This window comes from Madurella fahalii (genome assembly GCF_045866475.1).
Source record: "Madurella fahalii IFM 68171 DNA, scaffold_3, whole genome shotgun sequence".
In the NCBI taxonomy this organism is placed as follows: domain Eukaryota; kingdom Fungi; phylum Ascomycota; class Sordariomycetes; order Sordariales; genus Madurella; species Madurella fahalii.
This window is the reverse complement of record NW_027263973.1, coordinates 909,307-922,271: the sequence shown is the minus strand read 5'-3', so window position 1 is coordinate 922,271 and position 12,965 is coordinate 909,307. Positions and strand designations below refer to the sequence as shown.

General features: G+C 51.9%; 3 protein-coding genes across 3 annotated transcripts; 2 read left to right on the top strand and 1 right to left on the bottom strand.

Annotated features, from left to right (window-relative positions):
* Positions 1-9: 9 nt before the first annotated feature.
* MFIFM68171_05768 (Isoprenoid synthase domain-containing protein) lies at positions 10-1,055 on the top strand (the record flags this gene model as incomplete). The annotated part of the gene is made up of 2 exons (XM_071061188.1): positions 10-274; positions 349-1,055. The coding sequence occupies 2 exons, from the start codon at positions 10-12 to the stop codon at positions 1,053-1,055; spliced, it is 972 nt and encodes a 323-aa protein (XP_070917289.1).
* Positions 1,056-2,272: 1,217 nt separating this feature from the next.
* BTS1_3 (geranylgeranyl pyrophosphate synthetase) lies at positions 2,273-4,884 on the top strand (the record flags this gene model as incomplete). The annotated part of the gene is made up of 9 exons (XM_071061187.1): positions 2,273-2,531; positions 2,580-2,626; positions 2,702-2,946; positions 3,001-3,879; positions 3,933-4,096; positions 4,153-4,254; positions 4,311-4,368; positions 4,425-4,512; positions 4,567-4,884. 9 exons carry the CDS (start codon positions 2,273-2,275, stop codon positions 4,882-4,884), a joined length of 2,160 nt encoding a protein of 719 aa, XP_070917288.1.
* Positions 4,885-5,888: 1,004 nt separating this feature from the next.
* Positions 5,889-6,779, bottom strand: MFIFM68171_05766 (Ankyrin repeat protein; the record flags this gene model as incomplete). The annotated part of the gene is made up of 1 exon (XM_071061186.1): positions 5,889-6,779. One exon carries the CDS (start codon positions 6,777-6,779, stop codon positions 5,889-5,891), a length of 891 nt encoding a protein of 296 aa, XP_070917287.1.
* Positions 6,780-12,965: the final 6,186 nt, after the last annotated feature.

The following is a 12,965-nucleotide window of genomic DNA, read 5'->3' as shown; positions in this document are numbered from 1 at the left end:
TCAATTACCATGCAGGGCAAAGCCACCCACCCCCTGAAGGACATAGTGCCACCCACCGCCCTTCCCAAAGCTACGATCCATCCGGACGCGGCGGAAATTGACCGCGAAGTCGTCACCTACCTCGCCAACACGTGGGAGTGGCCATCAGAGAAACACAAACAAGGCTTCATCAGCTGGAAACTGAGCGATGTCGTCCTGTTCATGTTCCCAACAGGCGACACCACCCGTGTTAAGCTTGCCACCGAGCTTCTCCTCCTCGGGTTTCTGATGGATGGTCCGTCTTACGTCTTTTCGTAATTATTTTCTCCCGTACCTGGACGTCCCGTTGCTGACTAGCCATCCGCACAGATTGGTTTGACAACCACGCACTAGCTGAAAACTCGCTTGTCGTCTCGCACCTGCAGTCACTCCTCTCCTCACCAACCACGTTCTGCCCGTTAACGACAATAGATCGGATGCACGCCGGTCTCTTCGCGCGGATCCTCGCCGTCCCGTCGACAGGCTCCCGGCGGGTCCTCGACGCCTACATGGCCATGCTCGGCTGCCACTGCGAGGCGTCGCGGGGCACGGGCGCCGTCTCGGCCACGCTGGGCGACTACCTCGCCTTCCGCGAGGTCGACGTCGGCATGCCCATCTGCGCCGAGCTGCTGTACTGGACCGAGCCCGACCTGGACGCGGCCCTGGACGAGCCCGACCGCGCGGCGCTGCGGCCCCTCGACAGGGTGGCCAACTACCATGTCAGCATCCTCAACGACGTGTTCTCGTTTGAGAGGGAGTGGAAGGCCGCGCGGGCGCTCGGGGAGGGCGCGGCGCTGGTGAACGGCGTGGCGGTTCTGGCGAGAGAGGCCAATGTCTCCTTTGGGGCGGCGCGGCAGCTGTGTCTTGCGCTTGTGCGGGCCTGGGAGACGGAGTTTTTGAGCATGGTGAAGGAGCTGCTTGGTTCGTGCGGCCGGGGGCAAGAAGAGGAGAGGAGGTTGGTGAGGGCGGTCAAGGGAATCGAGAGGAGGATGACCGGCGCTGAGGCCTTTTCGTGGCGGACATCCAGGTATCTTTAGACAATGACGTTCTACACCTATCCCAGCAGGAATATAGATTTTCTGTAAATCATAGACCTCATCGAAGGCCCGGTACTCCCTGTGCACGACACTTCCTACTCGCTATAACTGGCTCAACATATGTACACCCTGCCAAATATACCCCTAGTAATCCAAGTGGGGCCTACCAGTGCCAGTACCGAGACATAAGTGAGGTAGAACAGGAATATCTGTGGGATGACGCGGTTGTCCTTCCTTGGTACTCGGATGACTTCGTGTCTTAAGAGCTCCCCGAGCTGAGCCATGGTTTGCCAGTTGTAATTTGATATTACGCATGGCAGACACTTCACACAGTATTTATATTACGTCAGGACGCCCAAATGTCTCACTTCAGAGCGCTGTCACTAATATCGTTTGGCGTGGAGAACCGCTGGCCAGCGAATAGCGCGTGGCCAAGGGCATGGCCACTTCACACTAAATGGATGGGGCGACTATCAGGTTTCAAATGCCCCACATAACGTATTTTGCGTCGTCAGCTGCGCGGTGTCAAATCTACCTGTATTCCTATGTTGATATTGCTCTGACAACGGCTACTGATTAACGAATATACCATTGTGTCTCTAATTCCTATTTGTCTGGATGCTACTCGAGGTAGGGTAGGATATTTCGTCCCTGAGAGCATCGAGTGTGGCATGCCCGGAAGAGAAACGCCTCAGAGCCGCGGCTGTGGAGATCGGGAGAAGTGGATAATGTTCCGACTTCGGGGAATGGTATAAATCAAGACAGGCTTGTGGACTATCAATGCTCCACTCTCAACCGAAACTTGACATCATGGCTTTGTAACCCTTTAAGTCATTTTCTGGTGCCACAGCTAATACAGGGGAAGGTGGTGTCTCGCATCCGAAATATCCAGTTCGTCACGCCTGTGGCCACTACATTAAATTTCCTTCTCATCATTTCGTCGATCACGAGTGGATCAGGCGTGGAGGCGACCGGAAGCTTCCGAAGAAATGCGGTCCTGGAGAGAAGGCCCTCTTACTTGGATTGACGACATTGGGATCATACGTCAGACCCTCGCGAAGAATATAAAACCATAACCCAGTATTTACCCAAAAATTTGGATCAAGACAGATCATAAGAACCAATGCGAACATGCACGCAAGCGAATGTCCACTTGATGTTGAGCATATTGCTCCTTTGTTAGCAATCACAGTCACCTTGATCAGAAAATCTTTAACATGGACAACCGTACTTCAGACGTCCTTGACATCGGAGAATTCAACACCCACGGATTCTGTCCACAATACCCATTGAGGAGACACCGGTATGAGTCTCTGGCCAACGCTGGATGCCACGAAGCGAGGCAAGATTGGACTCGGTATATCCGACCGGCAGAGGCGTTTGGCAACTGTAATCCGGTCAACGGCAACTTTGCGGCATTGGTTTTACCTCTGACCCTACCGGAGAGGCTAAGCCTTGTAGCCTACATTCTCGAGTGTAAGTACATCCTATTTTACGGCGGGCCAAGTCACGCTAACCTGTTAGATGCTTTCCTTCATGACAATGTTGTCGAAACGGTGACGCCGGTGACGGTTTGTCGTCCCGCTCCCTTATCCGGAATGCTCCATGTATTCTTAGTTCAGGCTCTGACAAAGCTGCTATTGTAGTCTACGAGCAACAGCGATGAGTTCCGTCTCGGAGAAGCCGAAAGAACACAACGAAATGTGCAAACGGGACGAAAGCAAATCCAAGCCAAGATGATGCTTCAACTCCTCCGCACCGACAAAGCTTGTGCCGAACGTGTCATCAAGGTTTGGAAGATCATGCTCGCAACTACCCTGAAGCACAAATCCGACAGCTTCTCATCGCTGGAAGAATATCTGGACTATAGAATTATCGACACCGGCGCTCCGTAAGTAGCAGCAACATCTGCGGTATACCCAACAATCTCAGCTAACCAGTTCAGTTTCGTCGAATCCGTGATGCTCTTCGGAATGGGCATGACATTAACCACGGAAGAAGACAACCATCTCGCCGAAGTAGTCCGGCCATGCTACGCCTCTCTCGCCTTAGCAAACGACTACTTCTCCTTCGACCGTGAATGGGAAGAAGTCCAGAACGGAGGCCCAGCACCAACCAATGCCGTGTGGTTGTGTATGCGATGGCACAGCGTCAATGTCCAGACGGCTAAGAAGCTCGTGAGGGCGGCGGCGAACCGCTATGAAGCACGCTTTCTCGAACTCTGCGAGGGGTTTCGGCGCGGCAACCCTATCTGCTCGGAAAAGCTCGATCGCTACCTGAGAGGTCTAACCTACCAGGTCAGTGGGAATGTGGTCTGGAGTTTGACCTGTCCCCGGTATCACCCGGAGTTCCGGTATGACCCAAATGCGGGAATAGAGGATATTCTCACGGCCAAGGCGAGAGGCGAGGGTGCAGCGCGGAACGAGACGTTGACCGCTGAGCATCGCCAGTCTATTGCGTCACTTTCCTCTCATCCTACCGATTCGCCATATTCCACTTCAGAATCGGATTGGGGCTCCTCGAGATCTTCATCGTTTTCCGATGATTGGACCGATGGATACCAGGAGGGGGAGGCAGTGAAGTTACCGGTCGAGGAATGTCTGGGAATAAAGGTACGGCGACAGAAACCACGAAGGATATGTGGCCTCAGCGCTTACCCGTTTCCACAGCATGTTATGGCCCCGTTTCAATATGTGGCTTCACTGCCTTCGAAGGGAGTCAGGGGCATGTTTATTGATGCCCTCAATATGTGGTGCGATCTTCCGGACGCCACGCTTGCGAAGATCAAGGAAGTGATTGATGGGCTTCATACTGCTTCGTTGATGTTAGTGTTGTAATGTCTTCCAACTCCACTTGAGTGTGCTAATAGTTTGAAAGGTTCGATGATATCGAAGACGGCTCAGCGCTCCGACGTGGTCACCCTGCCGCGCACGCCGTCTACGGTGTGGCCCAAACAATCAATGCCGCGAGCTTTGCCATGGTTGATGCTGTGGGAAAAGCCAGAGACATCCCAATATCTGGTGCTGTGAATATTGTCCTAGGTATGTATCCTCTGAGAGGCGGCACAGCAGAGATGGCTAACAGAGTTACAACTAAGACGAACTAAGGGATCTTCACATCGGCCAAAGTTACGATATTCGCTGGACGCGTCACGTATCATGTCCATCAGAGGCGGAGTATCTTGAGATGGTTACAAAGAGTACGTAACATCCTCCTATGCTTTGCAAATTCGCCGTGACTGACGCTTTATCACAGAAACAGGCGGTTTGTTTAGATTATTTTCCCGTCTGATGACGACCAACCTCCCTGAAATGTAGGAAACGCCATCATTACGATTCTTATCAAAAAGTTTTTTGCTAACAACCCCAGAACAAAGTCTGCTATAAACGACCTTGTAGCCCAAGTTGGTATTTACTTTCAGATTCGAGATGACCTCCAGAACCTCAACTCGGACGAGGTGCGCTCCCTTCCCCACCCTGACCGCTCTTTTGCCTCAAGCTAACTCCAACAGTACGCCGACCAAAAAGGTTTCTGCGAGGACTTAGACGAGGGAAAGCTGTCATTCCCGCTTGTTTACTATCTCAACAATGTGGAGGACACACTTTGCTTGCGAGAGATCATACAGCAAAGGCGGGAAGACAAGGGTTTGAATATACATTTGAAGAAGCTAGTACTCCAGCAGCTGAAGGAGTCGGCAAGTTTAGAGTACACAGAGAAGACACTCAAACAGCTGGAGGTAAGGATCGATGATATCATAGCGCGGCTGGAGAGGATCACGGGGAGGAAGAACTGGGTTCTCCGGCTTTGCATGGAGAAGTTGAAGGTGTGACCGACTATAGGGGAACGTCAGGGGTCTGCAACTTTTGACTTTAACCGCTGACCTCCAAGATATTTTGGGTCGGTGAAGCAAAGTAAAATAACGGAGTTATACACGTTGACGTTCTATCCTCCAAACCTATTCAACATTGCCGTGCACGTTTCGGTTCATATGGCCAATATATTTTACAACCCGCGTAGCGTGAGAATCAAAAACCTCTATATATCCTTCCCTTAAAATACTAGAAACAAGTAGCATCAAACGAAAGGTTTTGTTGTCCAGCTAGACTTGGATGCTCCTTGTGTTCCTCTAAGAGTAGCGGGATCTGTTCGGGGGAGTCCGAGATGGCGGATTGTCCACCTCTCACGGCCGAGGTTGTTTTCATACAATTATTGTGTCGAAGAATGGGGAGTCGAGTCAGCCAAAGGCACCAACTCACCAACAGGACCCAATACAGTGCAACATCTTCCGAGCCCACTCGGGATAGGCTAGGAATTACCTGCTAAGATAGCTGGACATCTCAGGGTTAGGGTTATCCACTCAGGTCTCTGAACCCAGAGAATATGAACCCCTTCCAAGGCCACCGTCGTGGGACGGGCGTCCCGGACGGTATGGAAGTTTAGCAAAGACCCTCTCCAGCTTGAAGTCCGCTCGCTTGAGTTCCGTGTGACTTATCTCGTAGAATGTCATCAATTGCAAACTGAGACCTGAGTGAAATCCACCAGCTATTGCCTTTCGTCGATGCTTTGGTAGGACAAGTAGGAGTCGCTTTCTACGACGCTTGGATGAAGTAGCAATGTCCATTAGCAAGAAGCCGATTATTTTGGCTGGAGAGGCTCTCCGGACGATTAGGTCCGAGGTTAAGGTTGAGAGTTGGAAATTGGGTAGGTCGGTAGATGCTTGTTAGTGATGGAGATGTACATGTAAATACTTAATCAATTGTTACCATTACGGGGTCCGCAAGACGGCCGATCTTTGTAAAATGTAGAGAGAACAAGGCCCAATGCAATAGATGATCAATCGCTAGGCTCCTCCCGAACGACCGGCTCAGCCTTCTCCCCTTTTTGTGTAACTTGCTGTCCTCCGTTGCTTTCAGGGTCGTTCTCTTTCTTTCTCTCGTTGCTAGAGTCGTCCGCCCGCTGATTAATACACTTCGCAATCAATTTTAGTCCAAGTTTGGCTAACCAAATGACGATCACTCCAGCGATGGGCAACCCAACGATACCAGTACCGGCAACCGTCCCGTACCCTAAGATCTTGGCACCGAGAACGACGTCTTTGAACATGCCCACAACAAAAGACGACAGGACAAGCGCACCAAAGGTCAAGCCGCCGCCCGCTAGCGTGATGAGCAGTAGGCGCCGCCCGAAGCTTCTGTACCACCCGTACTGGTGAAGGACGCTCTCGAACTCGCGGACCACCGAGAGAACCAGGATGACGACGAGCAGTATCGCCACGGCGGTCCCGAGCAAGACTACGACGCCGAAGAAATCGTACAAGATGTGTCCCAGGTCCTTGAAGCGCGTCTGCATGCTGAGAACGCCGGCCGAGAGCGAAAAGGGGAGGAAGATGGTCGCGGGGATGGTCAAGACCTGCACGTTCTTCGACTGGCTCATGTCCCGCGACAGGCTGAGCAGTCTGAGGTGATGGTCGAGGTTGTTGGACATTCTGTCTAGGCGTCCGGTTAGGCTCTTGAAGCACCCGTGCAGCTCCGCGCCGAGCAGAGCCAGGTCGGGATTCTCCTTCCCTGGTTTCTCAAGGGCTACGACTACGTCGAGGAGCGACTCGCTCGTGAGTACGAGGTCATTGGCTGCGTTGGTGAGCTTTCGGTAGAGGCGGGAGTCCGCCACGATGGCTTTGAAGCTCCATTGACGGAGTTTGGACTGGTGAGCACCAACTCTCCTCATGCGCGGACCAGCGTATTCGGTCTCGAAATCGGTCAGGAATCTTTCGTACAGGTTGAGCTGGGCATGATGAGTTGCAGGAGAATGATCTGCTTCAGGTTTTGCTTTGTCCTCAACGGGGGGTATATTGCGCCGAGTGCTTGAAGCTCGGTTACGAATCGCAGGGTTGGAGGAAGGGGGCCTGGAACTGAGCCTGGTTTTGCCCACTTGGGGAGTCCAATTCTTGGGGACTCGGAACTTGAGCATGCCCCTGAAGGGGTTTGGGGCTACCTCAAAACAATACGTCTTGCAGACTATCGAAGCTGTTGCGTCACCAGTCCCGTTAGATGTAAGTCTATACGATGATTCTACATGAGAAAGAATTAATTAGACCTACCTTTGACATTTGCCATCGTCAGAGTCCTCAAGCCCGAAGTTGTGAACAGTTCGCGCACAATACAAATGGCCGTGGTCTCGTTTGCCGGAGAGATGCACGTCCGTGGGCCTTTCGCCCAGAAAGTCGTAGCTCACCACCCGACATGGGGTTTTTTGGACCCTCTTACAGCTGCGCCATTGCATTATTGCTGTTTGAAACCCGGTTGATGAGAGATCGTCGGCGGCCGAACCTCTTCACAACGAAAGGATCGGCGGGAGGAGCCGATTGAGCCATACCTTATGTTTGCTTCCGCCGCCATGCTCTTCAATAGACAGATCGACAGACACTTTCATGTTTGGTACTGTGAAGCGGATGTCGCTGAGGGCCCCTGATGGGGACGGAGTGATGTGTAACTCCTCAGAATCGTGCGAGTCCGGCACATCGAAACGGCCGGCGAACAATATGGAGCTTAAAGATGCAAGGAGCCCCCAGATTCCCATTTTGCCGACACCTTCGGTACGGAAGGCGGTGATGTTCTCTAGCGGTGGTGTTGCAACCGAGTTGATGCCCAAGGCGTCGGTGCGGGGTCACCTCACATTGCAAGTGCAATGAGAGGGAGAAGAACTCAGCTGAAGGACCGTTGATCGCCGGGGCGGGACATGTCTTGGATCAGTCCTGAAGCAGCCCTGCTTCGGAGATCGCGCTGGTAAGTGACACCAGTCTTCTCCTTTCCAGCAGCTGGAAACGATGATGGGCGTTCTCCATGACGACTGACATGGATAAACCTGGCGCAAATTGATTCGTCCGTTACCTACATGCCTTGGTAAGGCTGCCTGTCCCTCGTAAATACGATACTGTAGTAAAATAGACGGTTGCTGCTAGCCTCACTTGACCCCTTACCCAAGGGACCGCTAAGGTACCTCTTTTGAACACACAAACAACAAAACTGGTGAGAGCCCAGGCAGGTAATTATAGAAGAAAGGCCCATTCGAATTTCAAGGCGGCAACGCACAAACGTTGATAACCAAGAACTTGCACCTGGCCCTAGTGCACCTGCCGGACTCCGTATAGCAGCGTAATCCCTAGGTGGATACTTTGTACACCAATCAAGATGGCGGCGAAGAGCCGGGCGATCCGGTGAACAATACAGGTCCACTGACTGGGCGGTGCAGAAATTCGTGTCCGTCTAGTAGACGCAAGATGTGAAGAGGTGTTCCCCAACATCGAGAAGGCAGTTTCACTGTGCAAGCACGGCCAGGCCCTCGTTCTGAGCGATTCGGTTTCTTAGATTGGACACCGGCTCCAACCTGAGACGCACCTGGATTATACGGGAGGCCAGATTGGCTGCGAGGACTGGTTCTGGTTTGTGGGTTCAAAACGATCCGTTAAAGAACCTTCCGACTGTAAGGATTTTGGCGGATTCTGCTGAAATACTCTTCAGGAATCGCCAGAACTTCCCCAAGTACGGTTGTTGACATTATCGAGATAGGGACTAAATAGGACATCCCACAGGGATTATGGAAGCTTGGGGAAGCGGTGTCGAAAAAGATGCGCATATGTGACTCCGAACCGGCCGGTGCTCCCTGTGCGGCCCGGGACCCCCAGTGCAACGACGAGTGCAATAAAGGTGCTCAAGGTGCTCAACTTCGAAGCAGCCGAACTGTCCGATAGGTGACACAGGAGGGAATATGACGGTTCGTTTAGCGGAAGGGAAAACCGACCTGCCCGGGGGCGATGGTTCACAACATCGGGTGAAGTGTTCACGGCAGCCGCACGCTCAGCTTACCCGGCGGGATTCGGAGCTTTATGGTCATAGGGGAGTAACAGTCGCATCCTATTGGGCTTGATATGACATATGATTTTGAATTGATTATCCCTCCCCCCCCCCCCTTCTCTCTCTCCCTTTTTTTTTTTTTAGGATGATCTGAGGGCTTTGTTGGCGTTGTGGTGTGACGTGGTGTATCGTACTCCACCCGTTCCCCGGCCCCTGGTCAGCCCCGGATGCTGGTCACCTGAATTCTCATACCGAAGTAAAGCAAAAAGGCCAACGACGGACTAGTTCAATTGAAGATGTACAATACAAGATTCAGCAGGCATTTCTATACATCTATATTTTTACCCAGCCCGACACCTCTTCGCTACTAGAGCATCTTCCTCCGTCCCAACCCCCCGGATTATATCAGTCGAGGTTGAACTTCATCGGTCGGGACGGGCTCAGGTTCGTCTTTCATAGGTAGAATCGTGTTCTGCGTATCGAAGAAGAGTTAGGTGAGTGTGGCTGAGGAAGTTCTGTGTTGTTGCTAGATGTGATGAAGGAGCTAAAATGAGTGGAACTGAGGTGGTCGGCATCCCGGGGTGACCAGGATCAGACCCGCTGAGCGTGAGGTATGGGCAGCCGCCCAGCGGAGGAATGGAGGTTGTGCATCAGAGACTAGGTACGGTACGGCGAACCATTGGCCCGGCGAGTAGTGTACTGCAAGGGGTTCCCATTGTGGTAAGGAAATTCTCTCACACCGCTACATTTGACATGCGTGTACCGTCCAGGCGCCAATTTTCGCACGTATAGTACCTTAGGGGTAAAAGGTCGTCACAGCGGGGGTGAATGTACTGTACCGCGCTAATGCATTTGCTTCGCTCCCTATAATAGGGATAGTTGCCAAGGATCTGCCACAACGAAGGGCGGATTTTTGCTGTGACAGCTATTCCACCCAAGTAAATGCCCGCTGTGACGGCCGTTTCTGTTCTTCGCCAGCTAACCTACCTTACCCAGGGGGTCCACAAAGACAGTGCAGCCCTGGTTTGTCTGTTAGCGTGGTACATAAAAGTGGGTTCAAACAAGGATATCAAAACCAATCAAAGTCGATTGCAAGAGCAAAATACAAGCTGCCTAGAGTTCCATACAAATTAGCTGGGTGGAAGAGTCAAGTTTAGTACCCGTATATCCTCTCCGTTCTATTAATACCGCTTGTGGTCGTCGGGGCCCCGAATGGACGAGCTGGAGCAGGTGGTTGGTCCGGTGGCTTGTCTATTTACACGAGGCCTAGTGACTGGAAAAGTATTGGAATCAGTGAGTTCGAAAGTTTGACGGTTGCTAGCATATTTGGTTGGCTGGGTGGTCTCTTGCGCGGGTCAACCGTCCATTTGGGGGTTGGCAAGTGGGGCGAAGTTCCGAACTAACAAACAATCAAAGGTTGACCTGTACTGTATTGTGCTGTGCGAGCCCTAAATCTTCTAGGCCAAGCCACCAGTCCATTGTCACACCTCTTTGTTGTCACAACGGGAATTCCGGACCGGCCCCTGCGTCCTTCCTCCAACGGTAGAATGGTTGGTTAAGTATGGTTGGCTTTTGCATAAGTCTGACGGAGCCAAGACCGGGAGCGGGATGCTGTTGATCCCGACGAAGGTCGGGGTTGGTGATTGCTGAAGTATAGTACTTATTATTCAATGACGAATGAAACATTGCTGCTTTATGTACCCTTGGGTGTCAAGCCGCCTCAAATTATTTGTACCCAACCTTGATTTGTTCGCGCGGTAACCTACATGCGACCATGCCACTTGGTTGCCATCAAATGGATCACGACCGCCAATCAATCTAGTTCTCAGCGGCTTCCTCGGCTAGGAGCATGGCGAGCGAGAAGAGAAAAGCCCCAAGCACCCCGATTCTCGTGGAGGAAGGGCCGGGAGAGGATCTTCGCAACACCCCGCTTCCTCCTCCGCCAGTTACATGATAACTGTACTGTGCACAGTTTATCGTCATGAACTGTTTATGTTTCGGAAAGAAACTGAAGCCTGGAGAGGCAAAACCGTCCTCCCGCGCACCAAAACCCATTCGAACCATCCCGTCCTCAGTCGTGACCGAACTGCCGGCCCCGCAAGTCAATGAAACCGAGTTGGAGAAGACGCTGAACGGAGCTTTCACCAAGGGCAAATGGAGAATCGAGAGGCGGGACAACAAGGTCATGGTGTGGGCTCCACGGCCACTCAAAGCGGTGAGTCGATTTTACCACTGTTCCCAGGGCTCGCCATTGGGGGACAGTGTGCCAGAGTTTCCGGGCGCTAATTGCTCGTCCCAGTCGGAGAGAAAACACATCTGCAAGCCCCAAACTACCCCAAAGAAGAGGAAACGAGGGTGACCATTGGGCTGGAATGCATCCTGCATGTAACCAGCTGCACAGATGAGCTACGTAGACTGATGATAGGCGAACCGGTTTTCTTTCACCTTGGGCGTTATGGTTGGTTGGTTGGTTGGTAACGGGGTTTTATTTTATCTCCCCTTCTCCTGTTATCGTGCTTGAGCACCCTGCTAGGGTCTCTGTGCGCTCGCCGGTCGAAGTGCTACCTAGATTCCTTACCCTTATCTGATTTGACCCTGGTTTGATGGTGCGCTTTCGCTATGCAGCGCTTGGACTTTGAAACACTCCTCCCCAAGGAACTAAGGGCAGGAAAGCATTCGGGCAACGAATCTAATAGAATGTACTTTCGTTTCTCCTCCTAGTACCTTCTTGCACGGCAATCGGGGTGTTCGGGTGATAGAGGGCAGTCTTCTAATTTTCCTGTCGGGACCCTACCCGAAATCCTGGGCTCACCATCGGGCCGGGGTTGAGCGGTGTGTAAGGTACTGACAAGTAATCCCGTTAGGAAGTGTTATGTTGGCAGGTCTTGGCATCTGAAACGTTGCTGATCTCCGGTGACTGCACCGGAGAATATGTTGGCCTTCCTCTTTAAGGTAGTATTCAGACGTTAGGGGTGAGGATGTAAGGTACCAATTTCTCCCCCCCCCCCCTTTTCTTTCCTTTTTTCTTTTAGTTAATGAAAGCGGTACTCCCTTCCTGCACCAGGCTTCACAGTCAAAAGCCAAGAAAAGATATCCGTATCAAAGAGAGTGTGTAATTACACATGCTTTGGCCCTGCGAAAAGCAGGGACAAACCGCCTTCACAGCAAAGAGAACCCTGAATGAGTAGCTCAAGCAGAAACCCCCAAAGCAGATCGGTCTTTCAGTACTAAGGAATTTACAGGCAGAGAAACCCGTCGATGTGAATGTATCCCTTACTCCGAAGCGGTATTTTGAGGCGGGCGTCTGTTTATTAACGCACCACTTGACGATCCATTGTTCAACATGTGCCCTATCGTTTCCACCTCAGCTTTCCGAAGCACCTGATCCTTGTCAAAATGCTCGCCGCTGAGTTTCCCTCTCTTCGACAGGATCGGAGTGATAAAGAATTGCACAGATGACTCTGTCTGTTTATCATGTTGCGTCTTGTCATTGTCGAATTTCTCATCCAACATGGTGGTGGGCTCATATTTGGCCGAATGGACCGTGAGTTTGGTGGTTTTATCGGATTTTTCCTCTTGCAATTCAACCTCGGGAAGCTTTATGGACCAACAGGGCCGTTGCCGCCGGAGAGTTTGAGAAAAGGAGACGGCATGCACAAATATATCCATTAAGGACTTCCGGACATCAGGGTCGACATTTCCAGAGCCTAGTGCGTCGAATATGTCATTGGCGAGCTTTTCGAGATCGGCCACTTGTGTGGGTTCTTGCTTGGGCTGTGCGTCGGACAAGAGATTCACGGTAAGTGCCCTCCAGTCATGAAACAATCGAAGAGGATCGGATTTGGGGTCTGGCGTCCAAGTGAGCGCGGGATTACTTTCAGATAAATGCTGCTGTTGCACTGACCTTTAAGACTGGGATCGGTTGCCATCTCAATGCATTTGAGTTGGCTTCTTGTTGGTTCATCGAGCCAGTAATCTTTCCCTGTCGGGTAAAAAATCTCGTTGCAGAGAACACGCGCTACTAGCCCCCTTACGTAACAAACCTTCCTGTGAGGGTCGA